Source organism: Cygnus olor, chromosome 26 (genome assembly GCF_009769625.2).
Source record: "Cygnus olor isolate bCygOlo1 chromosome 26, bCygOlo1.pri.v2, whole genome shotgun sequence".
Taxonomy (NCBI): domain Eukaryota; kingdom Metazoa; phylum Chordata; class Aves; order Anseriformes; family Anatidae; genus Cygnus; species Cygnus olor.
The window spans coordinates 5,107,863-5,134,594 of NC_049194.1; the positions used below are offsets into that span (position 1 = coordinate 5,107,863).

Genomic DNA, 26,732 nt, shown 5'->3' on the forward strand with positions numbered 1-26,732 from the left:
GAGGGTAGGTCTGAGCGGGCAGGAGGGGCAGGTCTGAGGGGGTAGGGGGCAGTCCTGGGTCGAGGGGGCAGTGCTGAGGAACGTGGGGGGCAGTTCTGGAGCGAGGGGGGCAATTCTGAGGGGGCGAGGGGGGTCTGGAGTGAGGGGCGGTTCTGAGGGGTCAGGAGGCGGATCTGGAGTGAGGGGGCAATTCTGAGGGGGTAGGGGGCAACTCTGAGGGGGCAGTTCTGAGGGGCCAGGGGGCAGTTCTGGAGTGAGGGGGCAATACTGAAGGGCCAGGGGGTGGTTCTGGAGTGAGGGAGCGGTTCTGAGGGGGCAGTTCTGAGGGATGTGGGGGACAGTTCTGGAGTGAGGGGGACAGTTCTGAGAGGTGTGATCCCCCGGGGGGGCATTCTGGGTGTATGAAGGGCTGGGCGGTCTCCACCAGGGGATGAGGAATGGGGGCAGCCCCACAAGGGGGCAGTCCATGGAGGAGAAGGGTACGGGGCTGAAGGAAGAGTCCCTGGGGGAGAGGGGGGTTTGGGATACGGAGCGGGGAAAGTCAGGTGCAGTGAGGGGCTGCACAGAGGGGGTACACAGAGAGCTGGGGCTCCATGCTCTTACTAAGAGGGCTCCCCACATCCCAAGGACACTGCTATCCCAGGATAATCAGCCCGGAGGAACAGGGCCACTGCTGACACAGGGCTGCTCCCCCAGCACCGCAGGCATTGTCCTGCTTGGACAAGCAGCTCCTCTGCGACCGATCCCACCACCTGGTCCCTCATGTCTTGGTGTGCGACTGCCATGACACCACGGCAACCCTGATCCCGCAGGGTCAGAGCTGCCTTTCCATGCCAGGCAGAGAGGCCAAAAGCACGATGGCTGGCACCAGGACTTATTTTGCCTCTGGGGTTCAAGAGGAGGCTCACGGTGCATTCTAGAGTGCCCTGGAAGGCCTCCAGGACATCCTAGAGGAAACTGGAGGTCACTGGGAGGATTTCCGGGGGAGCTAGAGGGCACTGGGTGGCCCTGGTAGACCTGCGGAGGACCTAGAGTGCAGCAGAGGACCACAGGAGGCCTCCAGTGTGCTTAGGCGTGCACTAGGGAGCCCTGTGAGGCCTTCAGAGGCCACTATATTCCAGAAAGAGTATTATTTTGCCTCTAGGGTGCAAGAGGTTTCTCATACGGCACCCTAAATTGCCCTGGGCCTGCTGTTGACCCACTAGGGGGCAACAGCAGGCTCGCAAGATGCCCTAGAATGCCCTGGAAGGCATCCTAGAGGAAGAAGGGGGTCACTGTGAGGCTGGGTGCTGTATGAGCCCCCTCTTGCACCCTAGAGGCATCATAAGCACTCTTCCAGGAATCTAGAGGCCTTGCAGGACTCCCTAGTGCACTCTTGGGCACACTGGAGGCCTCCTGTGGTCCTCCTCTGCACTCTAGATGCTGGGTAGTTCTACCTGGGTCACCCAGTGCCCTCTAGCTCCTCCAGAAAGCCTCCCAGTGACCCCCAGTTTCCTTTAGGACGCCCTAGAGGCCTCCCAGGGCACTCTAGGGTGCCCTAGAAGCAACCTCTTGAATCCTAGAGGCAAAACAAGGACTCTTCCTGGAATCTAGAATCCTCTGGAGGCCTCGCAGGGATCTCTGGAGCACTCTCAAGCACAATGGAGGCCTCCTGTGGTCCTCTGCTGCACTCTAGATCTTCCGTAGGTCTACCAGGGCCACCCAGTGTCCTCTACTTCCCCCAGAAAGCCTCCCAGTGACCCCCTGTGTCGTCTAGGATGCCCTAGAGGCCTTCCAGGGCACTCTAGGATGCACTGTGAGCCTCCTCTTGAACCCTAGAGGCAAAATAAGAAATCTTCCTGGAATCTAGAATCCTCTGAAGGCCTCACAGGGCTCCCTAGTGCACTCTTGGGCACACGGGAGGCCTCCTGTGGTCCTCGTCTGCACTCTAGGTCCTCCACAGGTCTACCAGGGCCACCCAGTGCCCTCTAGCTCCCAGGTAAAACTTCTCAGTGACCTCCAGTGTCCTCTAGGATGCCCTAGAGGCCTCCCAGGGCACTGTAGGCTGCCCTAGGAGCAACCTCTTGAATCCAAGAGGCAAAATAAGAACTCTACCTAAAATCTAGAAGCCTCTAGGGTGTCCTAGAAGCCTGCTGTTGAACCCTCAAGGCAATGTAAGGACACGTCCAGCAATCTAGTGGTCTAACACTAATTATGACATGTACGTCACCAGTTTCTCCCATCAAAAAGTGATCCCAAAAGAAGCCTTTGGTACACCTGAACTCCCTTGGGGAGCCTTTACGCAACCCCACACACAGCAGGGCTCTGCGCCTTCTCTCTTTCCAAACAACCCTAACTGGAACACTAAGCCCGACCCTAAAAAAAAAATGTATGGTGACGCTTTCTCCCATCAAAAAGTGCTCCCGACGGAGGCCTTTGGGTACACCTGTGCTCCCTTTGGGAGCCTTTATGCAACCCTTCAGCGCCTCGAGGTGCATGTGCATGTGAGAGCAAATGCGTGGTCCTTGATTCAACATGCTCGGGAAGGCAGTGCGCTGTCTTCCCCTTCTGTTTTGCGTGCCTTTGCCATACCATTTTGTTACTGCACAAAGACATGCTGGTTGCATTGCTTCAAAGCTTTGAGACCCTCGTATAGCCGAGGGATCTCCCATATTAATAGCTGTGGCCAGTGCTGTGGCACATCACTGCGGTATTGTTACATCACTAGTTTGGACCGAGAGCTTCCGACCTGGTTTTGTATCACATTATCAAATACCTGTTTCTGCTGCATAACATACCAGCAGGTTTGTGCTGCATTTTTTTTTTTTAAAGCTGTGTTACACTAAATGGGGAATCTCCCCTAACCACAGCTATGCTGGGGTTCAGAGCTGGCCGTCGTAATTGTCCCTTCTGGCATCTAATCTGTGCATGCAGGAACGCGTAGGAGACTTCAGAGGGACGTTGCTTGTTCTTGTGAAATATTTCTAGTATTACTGATAACTGAGCATTGCATACAGACATAGTCGCTTTCAAAAACACCGCGTCGGTTTTGCATTCACACCATTTGCTCAGCATGCCACAGACTCACACCCCCCCTTGATGGCCGAGCTGCTTCCATGCAGTTCAGTGTCGCCTTTTTTTTTTTTTTTTTAAATTCACAAACACAACGTCCAGATGCCTGGATGGTGCCTGCGCGAAGCCTGCTGGTTCCCACTCAGTCCTGCTCTGGTTTCATCTGCCTTGTACAGGCCATAAACATTAGAGGGAGCTGCAGACTACTGCATGTCCCTGTGCGCAGCTGGAAGGTTGGACACTTCATGGTCGCATGGAGCCTCGTCCGGGGCAGGTGGCACTGGCTGGTCCCCTGCCCACCATGCTGGCTGTGCCGCAGCTAATTAGAGCTTATGTATTTGGCACGTGATTAAATGAATGAAAAATGATTCATTTTGTGGTGGTAGCCTGAGGCTCAAATCCAGGCCAACGGAAAGAAAGCTATGACAGAAATAAGACGGGATCATGTGGACAGCACAAAGGTGTGCTCGGGATGCTGTCACCTGGGCAGGGGTGCAGGAAGGCACCGCGGGATGGGGTGAGGTTTTTTGCTAGTCACCAAAGCAGCAGAGATCAGCAGCGTTATTAGACAAAGAAACACAGTCGAAAATAGTGCCATCTGGGAGAATTTAACTTCCCAGAAATAAAGCTGAGAACAAACGCTCCTAAAAATGGCAAGGCACCGTTATTTCTGGATCTGATAGCCAACAGATTTCTGCACAAATCAGGCACTCAGCAAAAGGCGGTACTATTTTAGACCAGGTTTTTAGGAAGTAATCGCAATGCGATAAAAAGGCTAACCACGGTAGTGATTCTTGGTGGAGGAATCTGTGAAACGCAGCTGATGCTGGAGGAAGGCTGGCCAAATACAGACCTGGAAATAGGGGGTCTGTCGCGCAGGGGCCAGCTACAAGCAGCTGAAAGCCCATGGTAGTGGAATCGTTGGGGCTGGAGCACTCAGAGGTCAGTGACAGAGAACACCCGTCACGTCTGTACATTGTAGAGGCAAAAAGCCACTTATATTTGCAATAAGCATTCCAAGCAAAAGACTGGCATAGCCAGAGAGGGCTGGCCAAACAGCTCGGTCAGACTGTGACAGGCTTTCAGGAGCACTGAAGAGGAGACCACACGGCAAGACAAGCCACAGCGTGGGTGTTAGCAAGAGCAGGGCTAAAATGGGACTTGCTAAACCCCATGCTTGAGCAATGAGTGCTTATTTAAGCCTCTGGCCAGGTGAGCAGATGTGTCACCAGGCTGGTGGTGTGCTCTGGCCATGGCAGCAGCGGCTCTCCCACATTCGGGGAGCCTTGGCTGCTCTGCACCGTCCTGCTGCCACCGAGGGCCTCACAATGCATCCAGTGCACTGGGTGCTGTTGGGGAGAACCTGCACGCCCACGGCATGGCCACAAACCAACCACCAAAATGGTACATTCTACCAAAAAAAAACCACCTCTAATTGGTTTGTTTTGTTTGCCTGGACAGGTGCGGTAATCCACTGCAAAACACGCAGGAGTTCTTTCCTTCCCTGCCCTGTACTGTGAAACATTTTAAAAGCAGAAAAAGGAAAATTACTCTTTTTTTTCTTTTTTTTTTTTTTTTTTCCAATGCAAACCCTTCATTCCTCCCCCTCTGCACGCTCAGGGTGGTTCTGGGGCTGGTGACCACCAAGGAGCCCGTGGTCTTTACAAAAGGCTTTGTCCAAGCAGGACAAGGCGTGGGTTGTCCACCGTCACCAGCACAGCCATGCTTCATCCCCCAAAAACACTGACACCACTTCCAGTGCAGTGAGCCAACAAAACACCGACACCACTTCCAGTGACACGAACCACTGCATCCCACCAAGGCCACAGGCCCTGCCATGTCACCTGGGTGCCACCAGGACAGCCAACACTATCGCCTTTCCCACTGCAGAATGTTTGTCACCGCGAAGCGTCGCGGCCACGTTAACAGCTCCCTTGTCTCAGCACAAGCAACTATTTTGGGCTGATGCTGCAGCACCCGAGCAGTGCAGGTTATTTCAGCTCAGGGCCGGGCTATTTTCAGCGCTGCCCTTCCCCACACGTGCTTTGCCCCAGTGTCCAACCGCAGGGCACTTTTTGGGGGCGGTGGAGAGGAAGGGGGACCTCGTGGGGGGAACAGTTTGCCAAGGTTAATACCCAAAGCAGAAACCTTTGCCCCCACCTGCCTGGGATCCACCCAGCCTCTTGGTGGACAGACCATGGAAAAAGGGAGTGTTTCTGGAGAAGAAAGCTGACAGTCTGAGGCCAGGAGAGACAACACAAGAGGGGAAGGAGGGTGATGGGGCTGGGAGAAGGATGCACAAGGTGGGAAGAGGAGAGCAGAGGGCTGGATGCTGCAGAAATGCCCAGGGTCACAGTGCAATGGCTCCAGAGACACAGCTCAGCAGGAGGGATGGGGCACCCCCTGCTCATCCCCATCCAGGGGGCTTCAGCTCTGGTGCCACCCAAGCACCCCTGGGAGAGGACACACTGCCCAGCCGTCCTGGACAGATCCAGATACTGCAGGAAGCAGCTGAGCCCTTTTTCAGGCAGCAAGCATGGATTCCTCTGCAGAGACAGTAGCATCACTGAGGTTGTCCCCACAAGCCCCAGGGAGGGCACCCCCAGAGGGTGACACCAACCAGGCACTTTCTGCTGGCCCCAGTTTCCCCCTCCCACCACCCCACAGAGGAGGGCAGGGCAGTTTGGGAACACAGCGATCACAAAACAGAGCTGGGAGAAGCGACCCAGCTCTCCGATAGGTCTCAACGCGTTTTTATTAAATTCTTACAAAACAGAATACAAAATTCTGGCATCAACAATTGTTATAAAGGAAAACTTCAATTCAGCTGTATCAGTTCACCTGGTACATACAGTAAAGTGCTTGTTTTTTGTTTTTTTTTCCTTTTTAATTTTTTTTTGTTTGTTTTCATTTTTATTTTCCAGCCAGCCCCCGAGCAGAGGCTGCCTGTGTACAAACCAACAGTGCGTTAACGTGACTCTTGTCGAACCAGCTTTGGCAGTCTTCATCAATTGTAAAGTGGAGAAAGTTTCTCCTATTTCGATAAAAAAAAGTTAGCTTCACAGTAAAAGTTTCTAACCAGTCCTAAGTCGAGTTAGTTGGCTGAAGGGGAGGGGGCAAAGGGGGGAGAAGGGGGAGCCAAAACGCTTAAAGTTTCCAGCTTTAAAAAGAAAAAAAAGAAGTTGGTTTCCAGGACAGATGCTCTATGGGGGAGGCTTTGCACGAGCAGGGGGAGACCAAAGGGCTTTGGGGAACTGGGCACAGAACACAGCACAGGGAAGCATCTGCCTGGCACAAGCATCGCACCCAGCACCCATGGGTGCTCGCTGCTGCCACCAAGCACCCACAGGGCCAGAGGTGCTCCAGAGGCAACCCCCCAGGCCTAGAGGCATCGAACATCCTTACAGACACAGAGACCCTGCCACGCGCCGCAACCACGCCACCAAACCAAACCCCGAGCCAAAACGCGCCGGCGAGCCTTCGGAAGAGTGCATGTACATAAAAATATAGGTCTTGCATGTGGGAAGAAGGGGAAATGCTGTTTGCCAACAAAAGCACGGGGGGACAAAAATTTCAGAGCCATCCCCCAACATCCCCATCCCACGATTTTTTTTTAAAAAAAAAAAAGGCTGCGGCATGCAGCATTAACAATAGCTTTCACAATACCAGCTCAAGGCATCGCGTACTGTACATCATTCAAGTATTTCTTAATATAAGACAACAAGGAATTATCTACAACTGATAAAACAAAATAAGCTATAAAAAGTAATGTACAATCAAGATGGAATTTTTTTTTTCCTTTAAAGGAGGCCTCTCCGGAGGGGTTCCCACCTGAGCAGCGGGACCGGGCACCCAAGGGAGAGGGCGGATCGGGGGGCACGGTGGTTTTGGGGAGGGGGGTGGGCTGCTGTCCCCAGCCCGCTGATGCTATTCAGCAGAAGGGCTGGGGTGGGCGAGAAAAGCCGGTCCCTGCCCAAAACACCACCGCCACCTCGATCATTGTCTCCCAAGATAACTCACACACACCTCCCTGAAACAAAAAACAACACGTATTGCATAGTATTGCTGTCAGCAGTCTTAAAACAAAAAGGGTAACTTCCCCCTCACCCCTGGAGACAGCGACTGTCTTCAGCTAAAGACCCGGGAAAATCTCTTCCGTGGCTCAAAGCGAGCTCCCACAACCTTCACTGTGCACATGATGGGTCAAGGTTGCTTTTTTATGACAATATGAAGCTCCAAGCATTGAGTTAGACAGGGGAGACTGCAAACAAATGGGGCACCCTCCCTTCCCGTGCTCAGAGGGGAATGGATGGGGGGGGAGGACACGGGGACAGCCGCTAGCTGCAGGAGCTGGCTCTGACCCCACGTGTGGGCTTTTCGATCCAGCATCTCCCAGTCCTCCCCCTGCCTGCACCCCTGCCTTCCCACAGCAGGGTCCGTGGGAGGCACAGACGCGCACTGTGACCACCACTGCACGCAGCCAGTTCTCCCCAGCTGCCCTGCAGACCCTGCACCATTGTCACCCTGATCCCAAACCCTCCAGCCCCGGAACCCCGCGGGGACCCTTGGGTGCTGCTGCCACCCCCAGGGCACCCCCTTCTGCCACCGCAGCCTCAGGGCCAGCCCCGAAGCCAGGCTGGGTCGTGCCGCCCTGCAGCAGGTCCCTACGTAAGGGGGGTTCCTGTTTGTATCCATGGAGCACCCCGTTATTCCCAAAGGGTTGTTTTCCTTTGGTTTTCCAGCTGCTCTGAAATCAGGGGTGCACAAACCCCCCCAGTGCAGGAGCACCACACTGGGGCCACCCCGAGCATCTCCCCATGCTCTGACCTTACCCCCGGGAGCCGCTTGCCGGAGCGAGGGTGGAAAGGAAGACATTTCTCTGTGCCCTGTAGAGAAGCACAGCTAGCAGTTTAAAACCAACAATAACAATTAAAAATTAAAAGGATAAAGTGAGTGAATAGCTTATTCTGGAAGCTGGCTGCCGGGGGGGGGGGGGGGGAGGGGGTAGGTTTGCAAGCTGGGGTTTCAGGCAGCGGGACAGGATGGGATGCTGCTCCCACACCAGCACCATCCCCTCTGGCCACCGCAGTTCCCTGCACGATGCCAGCGTGTCCCCGAAAGCGCAGCCAGGAAAGGATGGGGGCCCCCCCGCGTGCCCCCTCCCCAACATCAGGGGTAACCTGCAGCTCCAGAGGGAGCTGAGGTTAAAGTGCTGCTACTGTTGTTGGAAACACGACCGAGGGGCTTTTGTTCACAGTATGAAATGAGCTGAAATCGTCAAAGCAGCCGTGGATAAAAAGAGTCCTTTGGTGTTGGGGCAGGGGGGTGGGGGGGGTGGGGAAAATGTCAGGGGAGAAACCAAGAGTCAAGAAACAAAAGTCCATGTGTCTGTCAGATGTCCTTGAGTGTGCCCTGGGTGAAGCAACCTCACACTTGATTTAATACCTTTAAAAAAAAAAGAAAGAAGATCTTAAACAAACCCTCCCAGCCCCAGCCCTACAAGATCAGCAAAACCTTGGAAACCAGCCAACAGGACGAGTCCTGATCTTGTCACCAGCTAGAAACAGTGTTGGTTTTTGGGGAGGAGGGCTGGGAGGGGTGGGGAGAGAAGAAGAGGAGAGTCTGGGAAGGGCATGGACGAGGGGGAATGGCACGGGGCTCAAGCCTGGTCAGCCACCAGGACCAGCGGGGCCACCAGGTGCTGCCCCGCAGCCACTGCCTTGGCCAGGCTGCTCTTCTGCCGCCGCTTGGCCAGCTTGGACTCAGAGGGGGGCGAGAGCTGCATGGCCCATGAGGTAGCTTTGATGATGATGGGTCGTGCCTCCTCCTCCTCCTCCTCGTCCTCATCACGCTGGGTCAGCTGGCGGTTGACAGCGATGGCCTCAGCAGCAAAGGAGGTGAGCTCTTTGGCACTGCTGTTCCTAAGGGGGAGAGCAGAGGTTTAGGGGTGCAGGCGGAGGGGGCTGAGCCCATGTTTTGGGGGTCTTTCACCCCACATGCAACATGGCACCAGGCTGGACAGTGCCAGAAACATGGCTCAAACCCAAATCACACACTGTGACCACTGCCCAGGGCACAAGAGCTGTGGCAGAACCCCTCACAAAGCAGCATGAGCCAGGAGCCTACGATTCTATGGGCATTGGTTTTAAATTAAAAATTGATTTAGATCCAATATTAGGAAGAAATTCTTCCCCCGAGGGCGGTGAGGCCCTGGCTGAGGCTGCCCCAAGGAGCTGTGGGTGCCCCATCCCTGGCAGTGCCCAGGGCCAGGCTGGATGGGGCTGGGGGCAGCCTGGGCTGGTGGGGTCGTGCCCATAGCAGGGGTGGGACAGGGTGGGCTTCAAGGTCCCTTCCAACCCAAATCATAGTTCTGTGATTCCAGGCCCCCCCGGCACACGCACACCCCCGCTCACCTCTGCAGGATGATGGGGGTTGGCAGGGTGTTATCCGGGGCGCACTGCAATGAGATGGAGCTGCTCAGAGCTGGGCATCCTGCAGCCCCCCCCCCCAGCTTTTGGGGGGTGCTGCATTGAGGTGTGTGTGGGGAGGGAAGCAGGCAGCACTCACCCCCTGCACCCAAGGGTGCTCCAGGACCTGGGCCGCGCTGAGCCGCTTCTTCGCATCCCTCACCAGCAGCTTGGAAATGAGGTCTTTGGCTCCAAAGGAGATGTGCGCCCAGTCCTTGTCAGGAAACTCGTACTTGCCTTCCTGAATGCTCTCAAACAGCATGTTCTGGGGGAGGAGGGCAGAAATAAAGGAAAAAACACCCAGACAAGGTGGGGGGGGGGCTGTGGAGTGGGTTTGGGGGATTTTGGGCGCACCTGGCAGGTGTGGCAGGCCTCGCCGCGGTCCCAGCCGCAGTCAGAGCCACAGTGGCCCACGAAGGGGGGGTACCCGCTGAGCATGATGTACAGGATGACGCCCAGGCTCCACAGGTCACAGCGCTTGTCGTAGATGGACGCCTCCTCGTTGAAGGCTTCCACCACCTCCGGGGCCATGTACTCGGCTGAGCCGCACTGTGGGGGTAAGCATAGGGTCCCCAAATCAGGTCACCAAATCCCCCGCGTGGGGGATGCTGCAGAACTGCCCCTCCCTCATGGGGCAGTTTGTCACCGAAGGGTCACCCCAAAACACAAGCCCCAAGGGACACAGCCCCCTCCCAGCACCCCAGTCTCTGAGAACAATCCCGCTCCTCCTTCGCCGCCGTGGCAGGAGTTAACAGCTGATGCCAGCGGGGACGCCTCCGAGGCCCCGCAGCCCTTTTTGCCATCCCCTCCCCGGGACTCTGGGGCTTTCCAGCGCACGTGACCGTGCCGGCCTTGTGACGAGGGCAGAGAAAAGCTGCAGGCAGCAGATAATCGCCCCGGCCGCGCCAGCAGCTGATGCCGCAGCAGAAAAACACGCGCCGCCCTCCCTCCGGCACGCTGCGCAGCCTTAACCCTGCCGGGTCCGGGGGCAGCCACACCCGCAGCCCCCCAGGGCTGAGAACAGGCAACTGGTGACACCCAGGAAATTTGGGTGCTGCCCTGGGAAGAGGGATAAGGCAGGAGTGAGAGGGGCTGGGGGGGGGGGGGGGTGAGGGAAGCATTTAGGTGCTTTGTGCCCCCCCCAACCCCCCATGCACACACACTGCTGCTGCATTGCATCAGCTGGGCTCTGCCCCGTGCCAATAAAACAGCGGTGCCAAAAAAACACCGGTGACGCCCTGCGTGGGGCCTCGCTGCTGCGATAAGGGCAGCAGGGCTTCCCTCACCCCAGGGTGGACACCAGCTTTGGAGGGGGGGGGGGGGGGAGTGTCCTCATAACACCCCCCCACACCCCCCAAAGCTTTTTAGGGTGCCCCCATTGCACCCAAGCAGCCTCCCGCAGCAGGGAGCCCCCAGTATAAGACTGAGACGGGGCGGGGGAGGATATCACAGTGGCCTCCCCCCAGCCTCCACCCCTCCCCGCCAGCCTCCGCGGCCGCCTCCGCCAGGGCTGGCTGTTGCTAAGGCTCGCGGCAGCCCGGGCTGCATGCCAGCCCCCCCGCACCGTGCAGGGCCCCCCCCCTTGTGAATGCATTACGCAAGCCCGGCCTCGCCTGCCAGCATCAGCCCGGCGAGGAGCAGGGGGGTTGAGGCCGCGGTTACTCCCCCAGATCACGCTCCCCGCGTTCGGTGCGGTGTCGGGGTAACGCCGCTCCCCGCAACCCCACCAGAAAACAAAGGGGGTGGCTGAGCGCAACAGGTGCTGAGAGCAGCCCCGGCCCCATAACGTGGGGGCAAGGGGAGGGGTAGAGGGCATGGGAGGGCTCGGGGCACCCAGGGGTGCAGGCTCGTGGCCTTACCGGGGTGAGCAGCTCGGGGGTGGAGATGGGGGAGCAGTCGCCGTTCAGCTTGATGCCGCTCCCCAAGTCGAAGTCGCAGATCTTCACCGGGGACACCTGGGGGGGGCAGGCAGCTGGTGACCCCTGGGGAAGGGGATGAGACACCCCCCCCCAGCCATAAGCCCCAGCTGGCTGCTCCCTGCTCACCTGGTCGGGGCTCTCACACAGAATGTTTTCGGGTTTTAAATCCCTGTGTGCTATTCCTAGGGGGAGAGGAGACAAAATGGAGTCAACGAGGGGCCAAAATCACCCCGATCCCACTGTGGGGAGGGACTTGGGTGCAACCACAGGGAGCCCCCCCCCCCATCCCTCCCCACCCCAAATCGCCGCCTGTGTCATGGGGAAGGGCAGAAATTGCTGCTGGCCTTGAGTCAGCCTGACTGGAGGAACAGGTTCGGCACCACCAAACACCTCGTGATGGAGCTGGGCCTGACCCCGTGCCGGGGCGTCCCCAGGGCAGGGGGACATGGGGGGGGGGGGGGTGCCTGTACCCTCCCCAACCCCACAAGGGCAAGGGCTGCAGCCCTGAGCTCACCTTTGTTGTGCAGAAAGTGAAGGGCGCTGGCGATATCCCGCACCACCACGCTGGCCTCCAGCTCATTGAAGTGGCGCCTCCGATGGATGTGGGTCAGGATGGAGCCTGCAGTGGGCGAGAGCGGAGCAAGGGCTCAGGGGGGTCGGCTTCGTGCCACCATCCCCGTGCCCCTCAGGGAGCCCCCAGCGCTGTGCTCACCTCCTCTCATTTTCTCAAACACCAGGTAAAACCTCTCCTCCTCCTCAAAGAACTCGATCAGCTCCAGGACGTTCCTGCAGGGACAGCAGGATCGGCTCACAGTGCCACCCCCCAAAAAATTGGGGTCCCCCCCGCCACTACGAGCCCACCAACCCACTGCCAGCATCATTCCCCCCGGGGGGGCCACGAAGGACAGGCGCCAGCAGGGAATTGCATCGCAAGTGATTGAATCCAAACAGCCAGGGACCCCTCAGACACATTCTGGGGACTTGGGATTGTGGGGGGGGGGGGGGATTTTGGGCACCCCGCTCAGCCCTAATTGCTCGCAGACCTCTCCCAGCCGCACGCCCCTCGGCACGGGTCCAACCTGGCCCCCCGTTGCCATGGTGAAACGTTTTTCATCGCCTTGAGATGCTCGGGGCGAGGCCGAAGGGAGGCTGGAGGGAGGGAGGGAGGGGAGGCCAGCGGAGGCCTGAGGCTGGCCCCACAGTACCTGTGTCCCTGGCACTGGTAGAGCATCTCCACCTCCCGGAAGACCCTGCTGCGGATGTGGCCCAGGCGCTTCTCGATGATCTGAAATGCAGAGGGGGGGTGGGGGGGGCTCAGTGAGGGCCCCCCTGGACAGGGCAGGGGGCTCAGGGGGATCCCCAGGACAGGGGCTGGGGGGCATGAGGCCGGGCTAACGGAGGCTGGGGGTGCCCGAAGGGGTTAAGGCAGCAGAACAGGCCGTTCCCGCAGCGCTGCCAAGTCGCTCCCTCCCACAGGGCTGCAGCCAAGGGCCCTGCACCGCCGCCAGCCCTGGTGCAGGCAGATGAGGGCTCACGTCCCTGCCACCAGCCATGCAGGGGTCCCGCCACCACACACCCTCCGCGCTGCCTCAGTTTCCCCAGTGCACAATTACATGGGGCCAGCCAAGTTCCTGCTGCATTTTGGCTCTAACCCTCAAAAACCGACAGCACTTTTTGGCCACGGGGCTGCCCCTTGGCTTGGGGCTGCAAACTGCAGCAGCTGCTGCTCCCCCAAAACGCGCTCCCCCCGACGCCACAGCCTCCAGAGTCCCACTGCAGGGCCTCCTCCTCAGCCCCCATGCCCGCAGTCCCGTGGGGAGGACACACACGGGCCTGGAGCTCGCCACCCTTGCAGCACCGTGCCCCTCCTCACTGCGCGTCGCGGGCCGCATTGCAAGCGTTAATTTAATCCCCCGCCCGCCCTGCGAGACGTGGCCGCCCTAATTTAACAGGGAGAGGAGCGCAGCTAAGGGATGGGACCATGGTCACAGGGCTGGGTGGTGGCAGGAGCTGGGACAGCAGGGGACATGAGGTGGGAAGGGAAACTGAGGCACAGGCAGAGCCGGGCACGCAGCCACGCGTTACCTTCACTGCGTACTCCTTGTTGGTGATGAGGTTGACACAGGACTGGACTCTGGCATGGGCCCCTTCCCCGAGCACCTCCTCCTGCAGCTGGTAAACATCTGGCAGGGGAGAGGTCACCTCAGCCTCCAGCAGGGAGGACAGAGTCCTCAGACCTCGTGGGACATTGTTGCTGTCCCTTCTCCCGGGCCTGTCCCCAGCCCTGGGAACAGCAGGAGGGACCCGACCCTGCCTGAGCACTCCGCTCACCTTCGAACCTGCCGGAGAAGCTGTCGGTGGCTCTGCAGCGCTTCTTCTTCTTGTTCCTTTTCTTGGCATCGGGGATGTCGATGGGTTGACTTGAAGGCATGTCTGCACCAGGGCAAAGCCACCCGCATCAGTCCCGCAGGGACAGCCCTGTCACCTGGCCCATCCCAAAGCCTTCGGGGTGAGGTGAGGGGACGACGTCCCAAGGCAAGGATGGGACAGGACGTCCCGGGACACAGCCATGCACTGCTCACCAGGACGGGACGGACACTCGAAGTTGAAGACGGGCTCCAGGTGGTTGGACTGGTCGAACTCCAGGTCGAAGGGGTTTTGTCCCTGCGGGCGACAGGAACATGAGCGAGGTCCCGGTACAGATGTGGCCTCCGACACGCTCCTGGCCTCAGCACCCACGCTGCTCACCCATTCCCACAGGACCCCAGCACACTGCTGCTGCCCAAGGGAGGAGCAGGAGGGGAAGAAGGGTCGGACCATGGCTCCCAATGGGGATGGTGCTGGGGCCACGTGCACCACACCAGCCCCAAATCCGGGGCAGCCAGCATCATACCCACAGGCACCTGTGACCCATGGCACAGGACCAGACCACGGCTGACCCCCAAGCCCAAACCCTGATGCAGGGCAGGGGAGAGGCTGCCTCCACGACCCCAAACCTATCACAGCACCCAGCGGGGACATCAGGACCCCTGCTCCCCGCTGGCACAGTGACAGCAGGGTGGCACCTGGATGGCGAGGTGAAAAGGCAGCGGCCTTGGTGGGGTTACGAAACCTGCTCGGGTGGAGGGGGGCAGACAGCGCCCGGCTCCCAAACCCGCCCTGGTGCCAGCCCCACGGGAAACGTGGCCACACTGCCAGAAATGGCCAGTAGCAGCCTGCTGGCTCCTGGGGTGTCCTCCATGGGGGGCCATGTGTACCCCCACATTGAAAATCCAAATCTGCAAAACGAAGCATCGCCCTGGGCTGCCAGCACCCCCCGTGCCGTGCATCCACGGCCTCAGCATCAGGGCCTCTGTGTGTGTCCCCCCAGCCTTGCCAAGCGGCACCGTGGGCAGGATGAGGCCACCCGTGCCGGCTGCCGCAGCCTCGGCACACAAAGGTCTGGGGGATGGGGAGCGACCGCCGCGCACCAGCTCTATCGCACGGCCGAGCTGTCCCCCCCGCGGCCCCGGCCACCGAGGGGGGGGTGAGCGAAAACCCAGCCAAAAGCCTTAAAAGCAGGATTAGGTGTCAGCTAAAATAACCCGGGCAGGTTGCAGATGATCTCCCGGCATCCCTCGAAGCGCTCGCAGCCAAACTAAACAAAGATCCCATGCAGCCCCGGCCCCGCGCCGAGACAAGAGGCAGCATTGAGAGCAGCGGGGTGGCCGCAGGATCCGTCCCCTCCCGCGCACCCCGACCTTGACAGCGGCCAGGATGGACACAGGGATACGGCCAGGACGGATGCGGGGGTAGGACAGTGCCCGGCCGCAGCGGTGCAAGCAGGGACGTGCACTCCGTGCTGCCAGGATCCGGCCCTCTTGCAAGACTCTTGCACGACAGGTCCCGCCGCAGGGCCTGGTGGGTGCCGCGCTCCCACCTGTGTGCCCGGGGTGTCGCGGCCCCATGCCGCAGCTTGACACCCCCACGGGGCTTTGGGGCACCGAGGGGAGCGGGGACGCCCACCCCACGCCCACCCCAGGAGCTGAGCTGCGCCCCAGCACCACAGCAGGGCAGGATCCGTCCCTCTGCGGCTTATGGGGTGGCGGTGGGACCGGAGCTTCTGCCTTCCTCCAGGTGCTTTTTGGGGCAGCATGGGGGCGGCTCGGCCCCCCGGCAGGTGACGGGGTGTAGCACAGGGCACCGCAGCGAGCAGGATCCGGCCCTGCCCGCCCCGGCCCCAGCATCGCAGCCCGGCCCCCCCATGTTACCTTGAAGGAGCGGTGGAACCCCTGGATTTCCGACTTCTTCTGCACCATCTTGCTGCGGGGGGGGGCGGCGGGGGGCGGCGTTGCTGGTACAAAACGAGGGGGCGAATAAAAACGGGGGGGGGGGGGCGGGAAGGGGGAGGACGGGCAGAGCTGGAGAGGAGCTTGGGGGGTGGCTGAGACCTGCGGGGAAAGGAGGCCAAAAGGGGGGGGGGGTCAGAAGGGTCTCAGCCCCCCCCTTGCGCCCCCCCCACCCCCGGCCCCGCAGCCCCCCCCCGCTCACCGGCGCGGCCCCGCAGAGCCGCCGCTGCTGGTGGTGGTGGTAGCGCAGCCCGCACCGCCGCCCGCTCCGCTCCTCTCCGCGCCGCCGCCGGGGGGGGGGGGACGCGGCGTCGCCGCCCCCGCCGCTTTTATAGCCCCGGCCCCGGACCGCCCCACCCCCCCCGGCCCCGCCCCCCCCGCCCCGGCCCCCCCCCCCCCGCCGGGACGCCCCCGCCCTGCACCCGCGGAGCAAAACAGCCCCCCCAGGGCACCCCCTGCTGCACCAGGGGCACCCCGCCGGCACCCCCCCCTCCTGGGCACGGGGACTGAGCCCCCCCCCCGGGTACCCTGCGCTGCGCCCCCAGGGACAGGGACCCCCCCAGCTGCAGGGACCCCTCCCAGGTGCAGAGACCCCCCCCCCAGGTGCAGGGACCCCTCCCCAGGTGCAGGGACACCCCCACAGGGGCAGGAACCCCCCCTCCTGCAGCCCAGGATGGGGGCACTGCCACGGGAGACCCCCAGGGACATGGGTGCCCCCTCCCCCCCAGGGGCCCCCCAACTCGTGCCACAAGCGGGGCCGTGCTCAGCACCAGGCCTGCATGGGGGGGGGGGGGGAACAGGCACAGGGTCACGGCCGCCCCCGGTCCCCACAGACCACCGAGGCCCCTCAATGGTGTGGGACGGGGGGCTCGTGAGCGGGGACCTCCCAACTCCACACTCGGTGGCACTACGGGAGGCCGGGGCTGCGTGGGTGTCCCTGCGTATGTGTGTGCCCCCCCCCTTGCATGTGTGGCCCCCCCCTTGCATGTGTGCCCCCCCCCCCGCTGCGTGACGCCAGCCCGAGCTGAGAACAGACGCGCTCGTTGCGCCGAGCAGCAGCGCAGGGCCCAATGGCTGCGGCACCGCGGTGCATGACTTCACCGGCCGCGCCGCGCATTGGCTGCACGCCCGCCACCGCCGCCATTGCGCACCCAAGGGGCCCCCCCCGGCCCCGTGCTGCTGCCCCCCCAGCCCCGCAGCCCCCCGCCGTCACGCTCGCCCCCCACCCCGCTTCCTTCCTCCTTCTCCCCCTCGTCCCATTGGGGATGTTTTGCTGCAGCCCCCAGTGCCACCAGTGCTGGCCTGGCTCGGGGCCACCGCGGTGGGGTCATGGGGCCCCCACCGCCCTGCCGTGGGCCCAGACCCTGCAAATCAGCAAAATTCCCTGGTTTTGGCAGGCCTGGGCTGCCCTTCCCACGTCCCACCCTCCAGCAAATCAGATGGGGTGAAGCAGACACCCCGGACCTCAGACCACTGCCCTGCTAACGAGGGGTCCCCAATTAACCCAAGCTGGTGTGGGGGGCGGGCAGGGCTCGGGGGGATATAGGGGATTTGTGGGGTTTTGCCCTCCGAGGCTTGCAGAAGGGACGGGGGATGGAGCCACGGGGTGCGCTGGCTGCTGGCACCCGTCGGGCGGCTCCGGTGCAGGCAGAGGAGCCACATGCCTCCCAAATTGCGCACGCCGCCATGTAGGTCACCCGGCTGGTAATGACAGGGTGGCAGCACCGGCATCTGCAGCCCCAGCAGGGCCACCCGCGGGTGCCTGGTGCGGCGAGGACACCTGGGGATGCCCGGGAGCTCGCCCAGCCCATGGGGACCCATTGTCATGGGGGGCTGGAGCAGTGCGTGTGCGCTGCGTGTGCTGCGTGTTCTGCATGTGCACTGCATGTGTGCTGTGTGCTGCGTGCACACTGTGTGTGCTGCATGTGCACTGTGTGCTTAGCGTGTACTTGCTGCATATTCATTGCATGCTCTTTGCGTGCTCTGTGCGTGTTTGGTGCATGCTCTGTGCATGTTTTGGTGCATGCTCTGTGTGCTTGTCACGTGGCCTTTGCATGACCTCTGCTTCCTGGATGCTTGGTGCACACTGTGCTTGCCACACACTCACTGCACACTCACTGCACACTCACTACATGTCTGCACACTGACTGCACGCTGCAGTCACTGCACGCTCACTGCACGCTCAGTGCACACACCCTCCACGCTTGCCACACGCACTGCATGCTCACTGTTCACTCCCTGCATGTTCCCGGGCTCACTGCACGGTCACTGCGTGCCTGCTGCGTGCTTGCTGCACGCTCTCAGTGCGCTGTCTCCTGGATTCTACCTGACCCACCAAAGGCCCCAACCCATCACCCCCTCTGGGGCCTAGAGCGATTTGGGGCTTTGGCCTGGGGGCATCCCTGCACCCCTGCTCCCACGGCTGCAGCGCTCCCGGGGGTCCAGCAGGAGGGGTGGGGGCAACGCCGGTGCCCTTTCAAACTGGAGCTGGGGTGGAAAGAAGCAGCGGAGCGCAAGGGGCTGCTTCCTCCAGCCGTGGGCGAGGTTTGCAGCCAGGCATGGCGAGAGCATCGGGGCTGGGCTGCAGGGGCAGGGAGCAAGCAGCACCCATGGGCACGGGGGGCCAGGGGGGGCCGAGCAGGATCAGGGGTGCTCCCTGCTGCGGCTTTGGTGCTGTCACCCAAGGGAGATGCACGTGCACGGCAGGCTGGCATGTGCAAAAGCACGGGCATGCGTGTGCAAGGGCAATGCAGGAGGTGGGCAGATCATCGCCCCGCCTGGGTGCTTGCACACACACACGCGTGTGCAGCTGGCACATATGTGCACACACACAGGTGCGGCCTCTGCAGGTGCATCCCTGTGAGCTGCACAGCCACCCAAGGGCTCATGCGCACACCAACACATGTACATGCACACTCACACACGTGTAAATGCTGCAGTGGAGAAAACCCAAATTTTGACGCATTGGAGGCCTCGGACAGGGCTTGGTGCTGCTGGGGACCGGGCGCACGCAGGCGGCAGAGCCGTGCTCTGCGATCGGCCGAGGCAAAACAGGAAAGCGAGCGGGGCCGTGCCGGAAACCGGCTATTGTTGGAGAGAGGAGCGAAGAGAGCGTGAGTCACAGGGGAGGGACGCCGCGGCCACCCCAGCCCACGGGGCCCCACCAGCTCCACTGGGGCCGCACGCTGCTGCCGGGTCCCAGCGTGGACAGAAGCACCGGGAACCCTGCTCCTTGTGGGGCTTCCTCCTCCCCGCATCCCATTGCTCTGGGTTGGAAGACAAATCCATTTTCCCCGCGTATTTTTCCCTGGCACAAGGAGGTTAGTCCAGATTTCCTCCCCTGAAAGCAGGATTTCGAGCCTTGGCTCCGTTTCAAAATGAAAAATCTTGCAAAAAAAAAAAAAGGAATTTCCTGCCGGGCAGAAATCTGGAGGTTTGACTCTGCCGTTGCTGGTTCTGCTGTGGGGCAGGCAGGGAAGGGGATGGGGACACGTGCATGTACCCAGCACACACGCACAGGTACAGCCACAGCCAAGACATTTCCTGGCTGCTTCAGCTGTCCAGGGACAAACCCCGCGTTGGGCTTCCCGACTCCTGCTTTGCACCCATGTTTCGGGGCTGCCCCCCACGCAGGGACCCCACAGCCAGGGACTCCCCAGCTATGGCAGAGGTTCTCCTTCCTGAAGACCCCTCACAGGCCTGGCTCGGGGCTGGCACTGGGACGTGGGGAGGGGACGAGGAAGGGTGGCCGTGCCTCAGTTTCTCCAGCTGGAAGAGGTGCCATGGGGTTGAGGAGAAGCCGTAACCCACAGCCAGGCAACACCACCCCGAGGGAAGGCACAAATACTCACCAGAGAGGCTTCACCCCAAAAAGGCCTTTGAGCAGGGATGTCAGCCTGTAGGGAGCGTTCCCATGCGGCAGCGTCCCCAGCTCCATCACGTTGAGCTGGTCAAAACTCGCGGGACACGGAGGTGGTGACTGCTGGGCTGGGTTTGGCACGAGCATCCTGTGGAAGACGAGCGATCCCAGCTGGGCCGTGGTTAATCCCCAACCTCTGCGGGGACTGAAGAGGCCGGGTGCAGGCGAGGCAGCGCAGTGCAGGAGGCAACGGAGGGAATGATACTGGGGGGGTCAGGGGCATCGCACCTTGCAGGGCACAGCCAGGCTCTGGGCAGCCTCGGGGTTTTCTTACCCCTCAAAATCTTCTAAAGTCACTGGGAAAGGGAGAAACCCGCAGGAGCAGCTCTGCATGAGCCATCCCCCTGGCCCAGGAGCCTGTCACCCCTCCAGGGAGACCCGGAACCCAAAACCAGAAGCAGGGGGGGGGGCACAACACCATGCCTCAGCTTCCCCAACCCCGAAGGCGCAAAGGGGGATAAACAGCGGGCAGAGGCAACAGCTCCGGGGATGGGAAAGGAGTCCCTTGGCCTCTCTGCAGGGGTGCCCCACACCGCCGTCCTGGGTATGCAGCAACCTCCGTGATCTGCTTGGGGTGGGGGTCAGCGACGTGCTTGCCTTGCAGCTCTGCCGTGGCAATGCTCCCAGTGCAGCTAAAGCACCACGGAGCAGCAGCAAATACCCCGCTGCGTTTCAGCCAAGGCCTGGCAGGTGCCGTGCCTCCCCTTGGGCTTTGCCGCGTCGCCAGCAGCTGCTCCCAGAGAGGGGCCAAAGCGTTTTGGAGCCTGGCATCACACCCTGCAGCGCCTTCCCTCTGTGGAGCTGCTGCTTGGGGAGGCAGCGGTGGCCAGGAATGTTTCCCTGTCCTCATCCAGCGGGGACATGGCCTCCAGCACCCACCTGGGGTTTGCCCAGACCCTGTGGGTGTCCCCTGACCATGGGTTCAGACGCATTTGAGAGATCCCCAGACCCTGCTCCCCGGGAACTGGTTTCTGAGGGCTCGTGCAATCCCTGCCTCTTGTCCCCAGCTTTGGAAACCAGGGGCTGATTTGGTTAAAACTGGAGAGGAGCTGGAAAGGAGGCCCTACTGCACTGCTAAGCTGCTGTGGGGACCAGAGGAGTTCTGGCCCAGGACGGAGAGGGCGCAGCAGGGGCACAGGCTCCCAGGACGTGCCATGATCACTTCTTCCAGACCAGGGGGCGATCCCATGCCGAGCCAGGGATGTAAACTATTTCCCTTCGAACATACGGCTACCACAGACCCCTCTGCACTGCGGCCGGGCTGTGCTTGGCAGAGCAGCCCAGGGCCAGGCAGCCGTGCCTGCTCCAGCTCAGGGGTTGCTGCCGCCGTCCGTGTTTATGGGAAGGGTCAGCCCCACTCAACCCACGAAGCCCAACCCCGCCACGGGGGAGAGCTGCGAATGTGCTCTTCTCTGGGCTCTCAAAGCATTCCCAACTCCTCTGCCTGCACCCCACCAGCACCAGGGAGACAAGTGATAAAATTACTGAGCCACCAAGGTCAAATTACTGAGCTCAGCCCTGGGCACCTGCAGCCCCCGTGCCTGCAGGCCCAACCCGTTTGCACTGGGGCAGCTCCCGCACACGAAGGGGTAAACACGAGGCCCCCGCAAGGCGAGATGAAAGCAGGGGAAAAGGCGGAGGCAGCAGCTGAGAAAGGGCTGCGCAGGCTGCGGCGGCTCTGCTGACTTGTCTGGGCAACATCCTGCGCCGCTGCACGCCGACGAGGACGGGCTCGGCTGCAGCGGCATCGATGGCCCCAGCCACCAGCGCCGGGGGCTCCCGGTGGGTTTGTGCCACTTGGCTGCGGGACGGGGCCTCGCTTGGGTGCGGGCACCGGGGGGGGCTCAGCCCCACGCTGGGTCCGGCCACGGCCCCGCTGCCCCCTCTAGCGGCACCCAGCCCGGAGGGGACGAGCACAGCGCCCACACCGCTGGAAGCGAGAGCCCCCAGCCTGAACAGACTGCCCCGGCATACGGTGACACTGCACAGACACAGCAGGACCCCGCAGCCTCCTGGGGCAGCTGTGGCACCCACACACTTGGCCCCGCAAACGAGCAGGGCTCGGAGCAGCCGGGATGCAGCAGGAGGAATCAAACCTTGCAGCAGAACCAGGAACTGGCACCTGGCATCTTTTAGCAGCTCTCCACCGCACTTCCCGTAGAGTCCCAACACCCCGTGTTTGTTTTGCTGATAGAAAGCCTCTGACAAACATGCAATCATGAGACATTTAGCAATCGGAGCGTGCTATGTAAATACAGCATAATTTATTGGTTCCATGTCAGAGAACTATAGTGGTATTTGTACGCGTGTCCTAACGATAGCACAAGAAACAAGAGTCATGTATATACAGAGATTCCAGGACACAAAAAAAACTTTCTAATGAAGAAGTGGTTAGTGGTAGTTTGGTCACTGTTCACAAAAACCTTTTCTCTCCCTGTAAACCCTGCTCCCCGCTCTCCCCCCGCTCCTAGGTAGCCCGACCTACCTACCTGGGGGGACTGCCAGGCTCTGGCCAGGCAGCAGAGCTCTTGTGCAAGCAGGAGGTAAGGCCCCTGGCTCTGGCTGCCCACCAGACACTTTGGTTAAGAGGAGACGCATGTGGCAGAGCAGGGAAGCGCTGCTAAGGAAGAGAAAAGGTTTAGTACCCTAACGGGAAGCAGAAAGTGGTCCACACAGAGCCTGTAAGCAAGGCTGGAGAGCAAGCAGCCCGGTTCCCCGGTAGGGTCTGCGTACCACGAGGAGAAAGGGAAGCGCAGGTGTTTGAGAAGCCAACCTCCCCGTGCTGGTCCCAGCACCTTCCCTCTACTCATTCCCACCAGGTGCGGGTCCGCCTGTCCCAGTGCTGCCAGCGCCGAGCCTGTCCCCGTGGGGGCGGTGCAGCAGGAGCAGCTCAGCTCAGCGCTGGTGCAAGAGGCAAGAGCAGATTCACAACAGGAGCGCTCCAGCGCAGCACAGCTGCGGGATAGATCATCAGCAGCAGCAGCTCTGGTCTGGCCATGAAAGAAACCCAAGTCTGACTTCTTTCACAGAGAAAGAAAGGAAGGGCAGGCCTTGGGGACAGGATGCCAAGTGCAGGGTGAGCACAAAAGCAGCTCTGTCCAAAAACTGACCGCACAGCCAGCGGAAGAGGTGCTGGAACCAGACAGCTCCTCGCGGTGCCCCAGTGAATCCGTGTGCACCAGCACTTCTTCCCCAATGCCCACACGTAACCTCCCTTCACATTTAGGAGGTGGGGGTCCGGAGGGACGTACCGCTTCCATCACAGCGCCAGCTCCACGGCATGGCTCTACCTGGCGCACCTGGCTCGGCTCCTGGTGCCACCGCAGTGAGGGGGCAGAGGAGAGGCAGCACAGGCTGGCTCCTCCCTCCTCAGGGGACGAGCGTTCCCACCAAGTGGCCAAAAATACTTTTTTTTTTTTTTATAGAAATTACTATAAAAAAAACTAGTTTATCTAGAGCATCTTTAAAAAAATATTCCTGCAATATCACAGTTTTACATTGAAACTCATTAAAAATATATAGATTTCTTTAAGAAAACGTCTCTGTTCTCCCCTTGATTCATGTCTCCAATGCAGGAGTGGGACTCTGTGTCCTCGGAAGAGATGCCGAGGTGAGAGCAGGACGGTCTGATCTCAGTGGCACATCCGGGAGGTCATTTCCTTCTGTCAAAGGCACACGACAAGGAACCATGAACTAAGATCCAAACTGCCAGGTGAGGGTGTGGATGAAAAAATCTCACCTTTGTTCAGCTGGAAATACCCTTCTCAGGCACGCGGTGACACCACCACCAAGCGCTCCAGGTGGGGCAGGTCTGTGCTCCCCCACCACTCCCAATCCCGGGGCAGGTGGGACACCTTCCTCTGCCCCACAGCTCTTCAAATTCTGCAGCCGTAAGCAGCTGAGCCAAACGTCACTGCTACCTCTTAGGTCTACCCTGTCACACCCTCCATCCTGCAGGCTCCTTGCGGTGGTGGTGCCCTTGCTCTTCAGGATGGGAGGGGACTTTTGCTCTTCCCTCCCCATCCTGGATGGTGAATGGGGCTGAGCTCAAACAGCGCGCGCAGACAAGTCAAGCTGGCTGCCCGAAACGTGAGGAGGTTGCTGGAGAACAAGTCATCCTTCCCCAGCTGACGCCCAAACAACCCTGCTCAGCTGCACCTGTACATCCCGGCTCCCATCTTCCTGACTGCCAAACTGCGAGGCCAACCCACGGCCTCAATTCCAGCAATGGGATTTGAGAGGGCAACTGTGACACCTCCACCCCCAGCCCACCCCTTCTGCACTCGCTCCGAGACTCACCAGCGGTTCCAGCTCCTTGGTGTCTATTAGGTTGAACTCTTTCACAAAGTAGTAAAAGTGCTTGTAGCAGGTGTTCACGTGGGCTTCTGACCCCATCTGGGTGATCCTGTCGAAGTGGTGGATGTAGACATGGACAAAGACTCGGAAGAGCCTGGAGAGAATCTTCTTCACCACCGGGAGGAAGTTCTTGGGGAAGGGAGTACCTGGGAGGGGAGACACGGCCATGAGAAGCTTCACAGAAGTGGGAATGGGTTCCTCAAGAATAAAATAAGTTGTTCTTGATAGAACAGGTACATTTTGAGACAAAAGGGAGAGAGTTCTGTCCAAAGTAATTTCCAGTTCCCCTGTCCTTTTTCCTTTCCATTTCCTGTCAGATTTTTCAAAGCATCCGTTCCTGATGTGACAGTCCTGCACACCATCAATCGCTGCGAGCAGCTGAGAGCTGAAAGCAGGAGATCACCATCAGATTCCCACCAGCTGCTTCACTCCGAGAGTTTTCTTCTACTCCTACTTGGCATGTTTATATAAACAGTGCAAAATATTACAAACTACTGAGCTCTGCTCCAGAAGCAATTTACCCAAAGAAAGAGTCAGAGATATCCCCCTGCAGTTATCTCACAATTTGATAAGTCTTTAGCTCTTTGGTTAAAAATTAAAGACATTTGGGTCCCCTGTAAAGGCACCAGAGGATAAGCCTGGTCTGAGTTCACTGGGATTTGTTTAGCCAGGGCCTGCAGCAAAGCAGCCTGGCCAAGTGGCCAGCTCACAGTATTAAAGTTCACACAGGTCCTTTCTGGAGGAACAAGGATTAGTGAAACCCTTTCAACACCCTGCAAGAACTGGTATCAGGTAAAAGCAAAGCTGAGAACAACAACTCCACAACCCTCCTGCTGCCGGAAACTTGCCTTGCCGCCCTGAACAAAAACACCCTATTTATAGCCCCCAGAGAGTTTTACAGAACAGTCCTAAATAAAGGCAACGCACCCTCCTGGGTGCCAGGAGGAACGGATGGGGAGGATTTCAGTGCTTCAGCTGCCTGAAGGACCAGCTCTTCACGGCCCTGCTTGCACACAGTTTAAGCAGTGCTTTGGCAGGGGTAGAAGAGCCCCGTGGATGCAGACGCATCCCAAACAGAGGCCAATTGCATCCCGCCAGAGCCCCGATGGCATAAACGTGGTGGCAGGAAGGAGGGAGCTGAGAAATGCCCCCTCCAGCCCTGCCTCTGCGGACGCTGCACCTGCCCCACGGGGGGAACAAGGCTGCGCTGCGACAGGGGACACGTGCAGGGGCAGGAAGGGAAGGCAGCCCCTGGAACCGCACTTGCACCAGGGCTCCAGCGTCACCCCAGCTCCCCAAGGGCCGTGCCGAGGAGCCCGGCAATCGCCCAGGGCTGCTCCGGGAAGGCGAGGAGCTGACCCTGCCGTGAAACACCCCAGGGCTAGCGCTGGAGCAGCGTCGTCCCCCTGCCACCGTACACGCCTCTGCTGCATCTGGTCTTCGGCCTTCCAGAAGGTGGGAGCTCTGAATGTCATCACTCGTATTTACCGAATGCTCTGGATACTGAACTCTCACATCTTATTCACCACAAAAAACAAACAAACAAGAAAAAAACACAGCTTTTTTGTCCCAAAGCGAGTACATGAAGCTGTGCATTTGGGATTGCAGATTTAGTTGTCTTTGGTCAAATTCTCCTTTCCATCACCCTGGCAATAGATAAAAACACCGCCCCTCCCTCCGTGCACGTGTCAGCATCCCACCCAGCTGCAACAAACAACCGACTGCATGCCAGTAAGCACCGAGCTAGAAAGGGCAGACTCAGCTAATGCCAGCCTGCAACAACAAAGAGGCTAATTAGGGAAACATGGCCACCATCACCAGGCCAACGCAGAGCACGTGCACTGAACCCACACCGGCAATCAGCTCGAAAAGAGCTGTCCTTCAGGAGACCACGTCCAGCAGGAACTGCTGACGGTCATGCCAGAGACTGACTTTTTAAGAGCAGCCTCTTATTTTTGTTCCCTACGCTTGGCTTGGCTTTGCTTTCCTCGAGGTATCCACGACTCCAAATGAGATCTGCTACAGCTCTGGGTATTTTAGTGCTCAAGAAGAGGCCTGAAGTTTCTCAGGTGCTTGGAAGAGCTTATACACCGCCGGCCTCCAAGCAGCCCAAAAGGCAATAGCTCTACCACAATGGTGACCTGAGCAGCAGTGACCACGAACAGCATCTCTTGGACCAGGACCTGAGGGCTCAAAGGAGAAGGCTCTGCTCCGGCCTCCCTCCCCATAGCTGCAAACAGAACCCAACTCACCAACGTTAGTGGGAAAGATGTCCTCGTTGTTGATCTGTACCTCGATCCAGTCCATCAGGAGGTTCATGTACTGGGGAGCGGACAGGGCCGTGGGCTTGCGGTACTTGTGCTCGTCCTGCCATCTGTACTCGTACTTGGGCCCCCCGGACATGACAGGGCAGGACTGCTCCGTGCAATAGTCACTGATGGTGCCGTAGATCAGGTTGATGCGGTTGAAGAAGTCTACCACGTGCACTGCCACCCAGTCGTTCTGCTCCTCTCCCGGCGGCAGCTGGACGGCCACCTTCAAGTCCAGGCCAGCGTTGAGCGAGGCTTGGGCTTTCTTGTGCAGCTCGAACCGCTGAGTCCCCGGCTCAAACTTGCGCTTGGGCCGGAAGGTTTTGTCTTTATTGAACACTTGCTTCAAAGCATGGGACATCTTTCTTCTCTTCTTCTTTTTT

At 59.7% G+C, this 26,732-nt stretch overlaps 2 protein-coding genes and 1 long non-coding RNA gene across 3 annotated transcripts; 1 reads left to right on the forward strand and 2 right to left on the reverse strand.

The window, feature by feature from the left end:
* Positions 1-71: 71 nt before the first annotated feature.
* Positions 72-3,419, forward strand: LOC121060275. The gene is made up of 2 exons (XR_005814766.1): positions 72-1,686; positions 2,044-3,419. It is a non-coding gene; the product is annotated as an uncharacterized LOC121060275 (long non-coding RNA).
* A 2,369-nt stretch (positions 3,420-5,788) lies between these two features.
* On the reverse strand, positions 5,789-16,061 carry MKNK2 (MAPK interacting serine/threonine kinase 2). Its single transcript, XM_040537930.1, has 14 exons — positions 15,968-16,061; positions 15,688-15,867; positions 14,020-14,101; positions 13,769-13,870; positions 13,523-13,620; positions 12,643-12,722; positions 12,150-12,223; positions 11,952-12,056; positions 11,564-11,619; positions 11,378-11,473; positions 9,873-10,067; positions 9,619-9,783; positions 9,465-9,508; positions 5,789-8,972 (listed from the first exon to the last, which is right to left on the reverse strand). The coding sequence occupies exons 2-14, from the start codon at positions 15,733-15,735 to the stop codon at positions 8,711-8,713; spliced, it is 1,407 nt and encodes a 468-aa protein (XP_040393864.1). The 5' UTR covers positions 15,736-15,867; positions 15,968-16,061; the 3' UTR covers positions 5,789-8,710.
* A 5,865-nt stretch (positions 16,062-21,926) lies between these two features.
* Positions 21,927-26,717, reverse strand: MOB3A (MOB kinase activator 3A). The gene is made up of 3 exons (XM_040537932.1): positions 26,293-26,717; positions 23,984-24,186; positions 21,927-23,346 (listed from the first exon to the last, which is right to left on the reverse strand). The coding sequence occupies exons 1-3, from the start codon at positions 26,708-26,710 to the stop codon at positions 23,317-23,319; spliced, it is 651 nt and encodes a 216-aa protein (XP_040393866.1). The 5' UTR covers positions 26,711-26,717; the 3' UTR covers positions 21,927-23,316.
* Between the last annotated feature and the right edge of the window lie 15 nt (positions 26,718-26,732).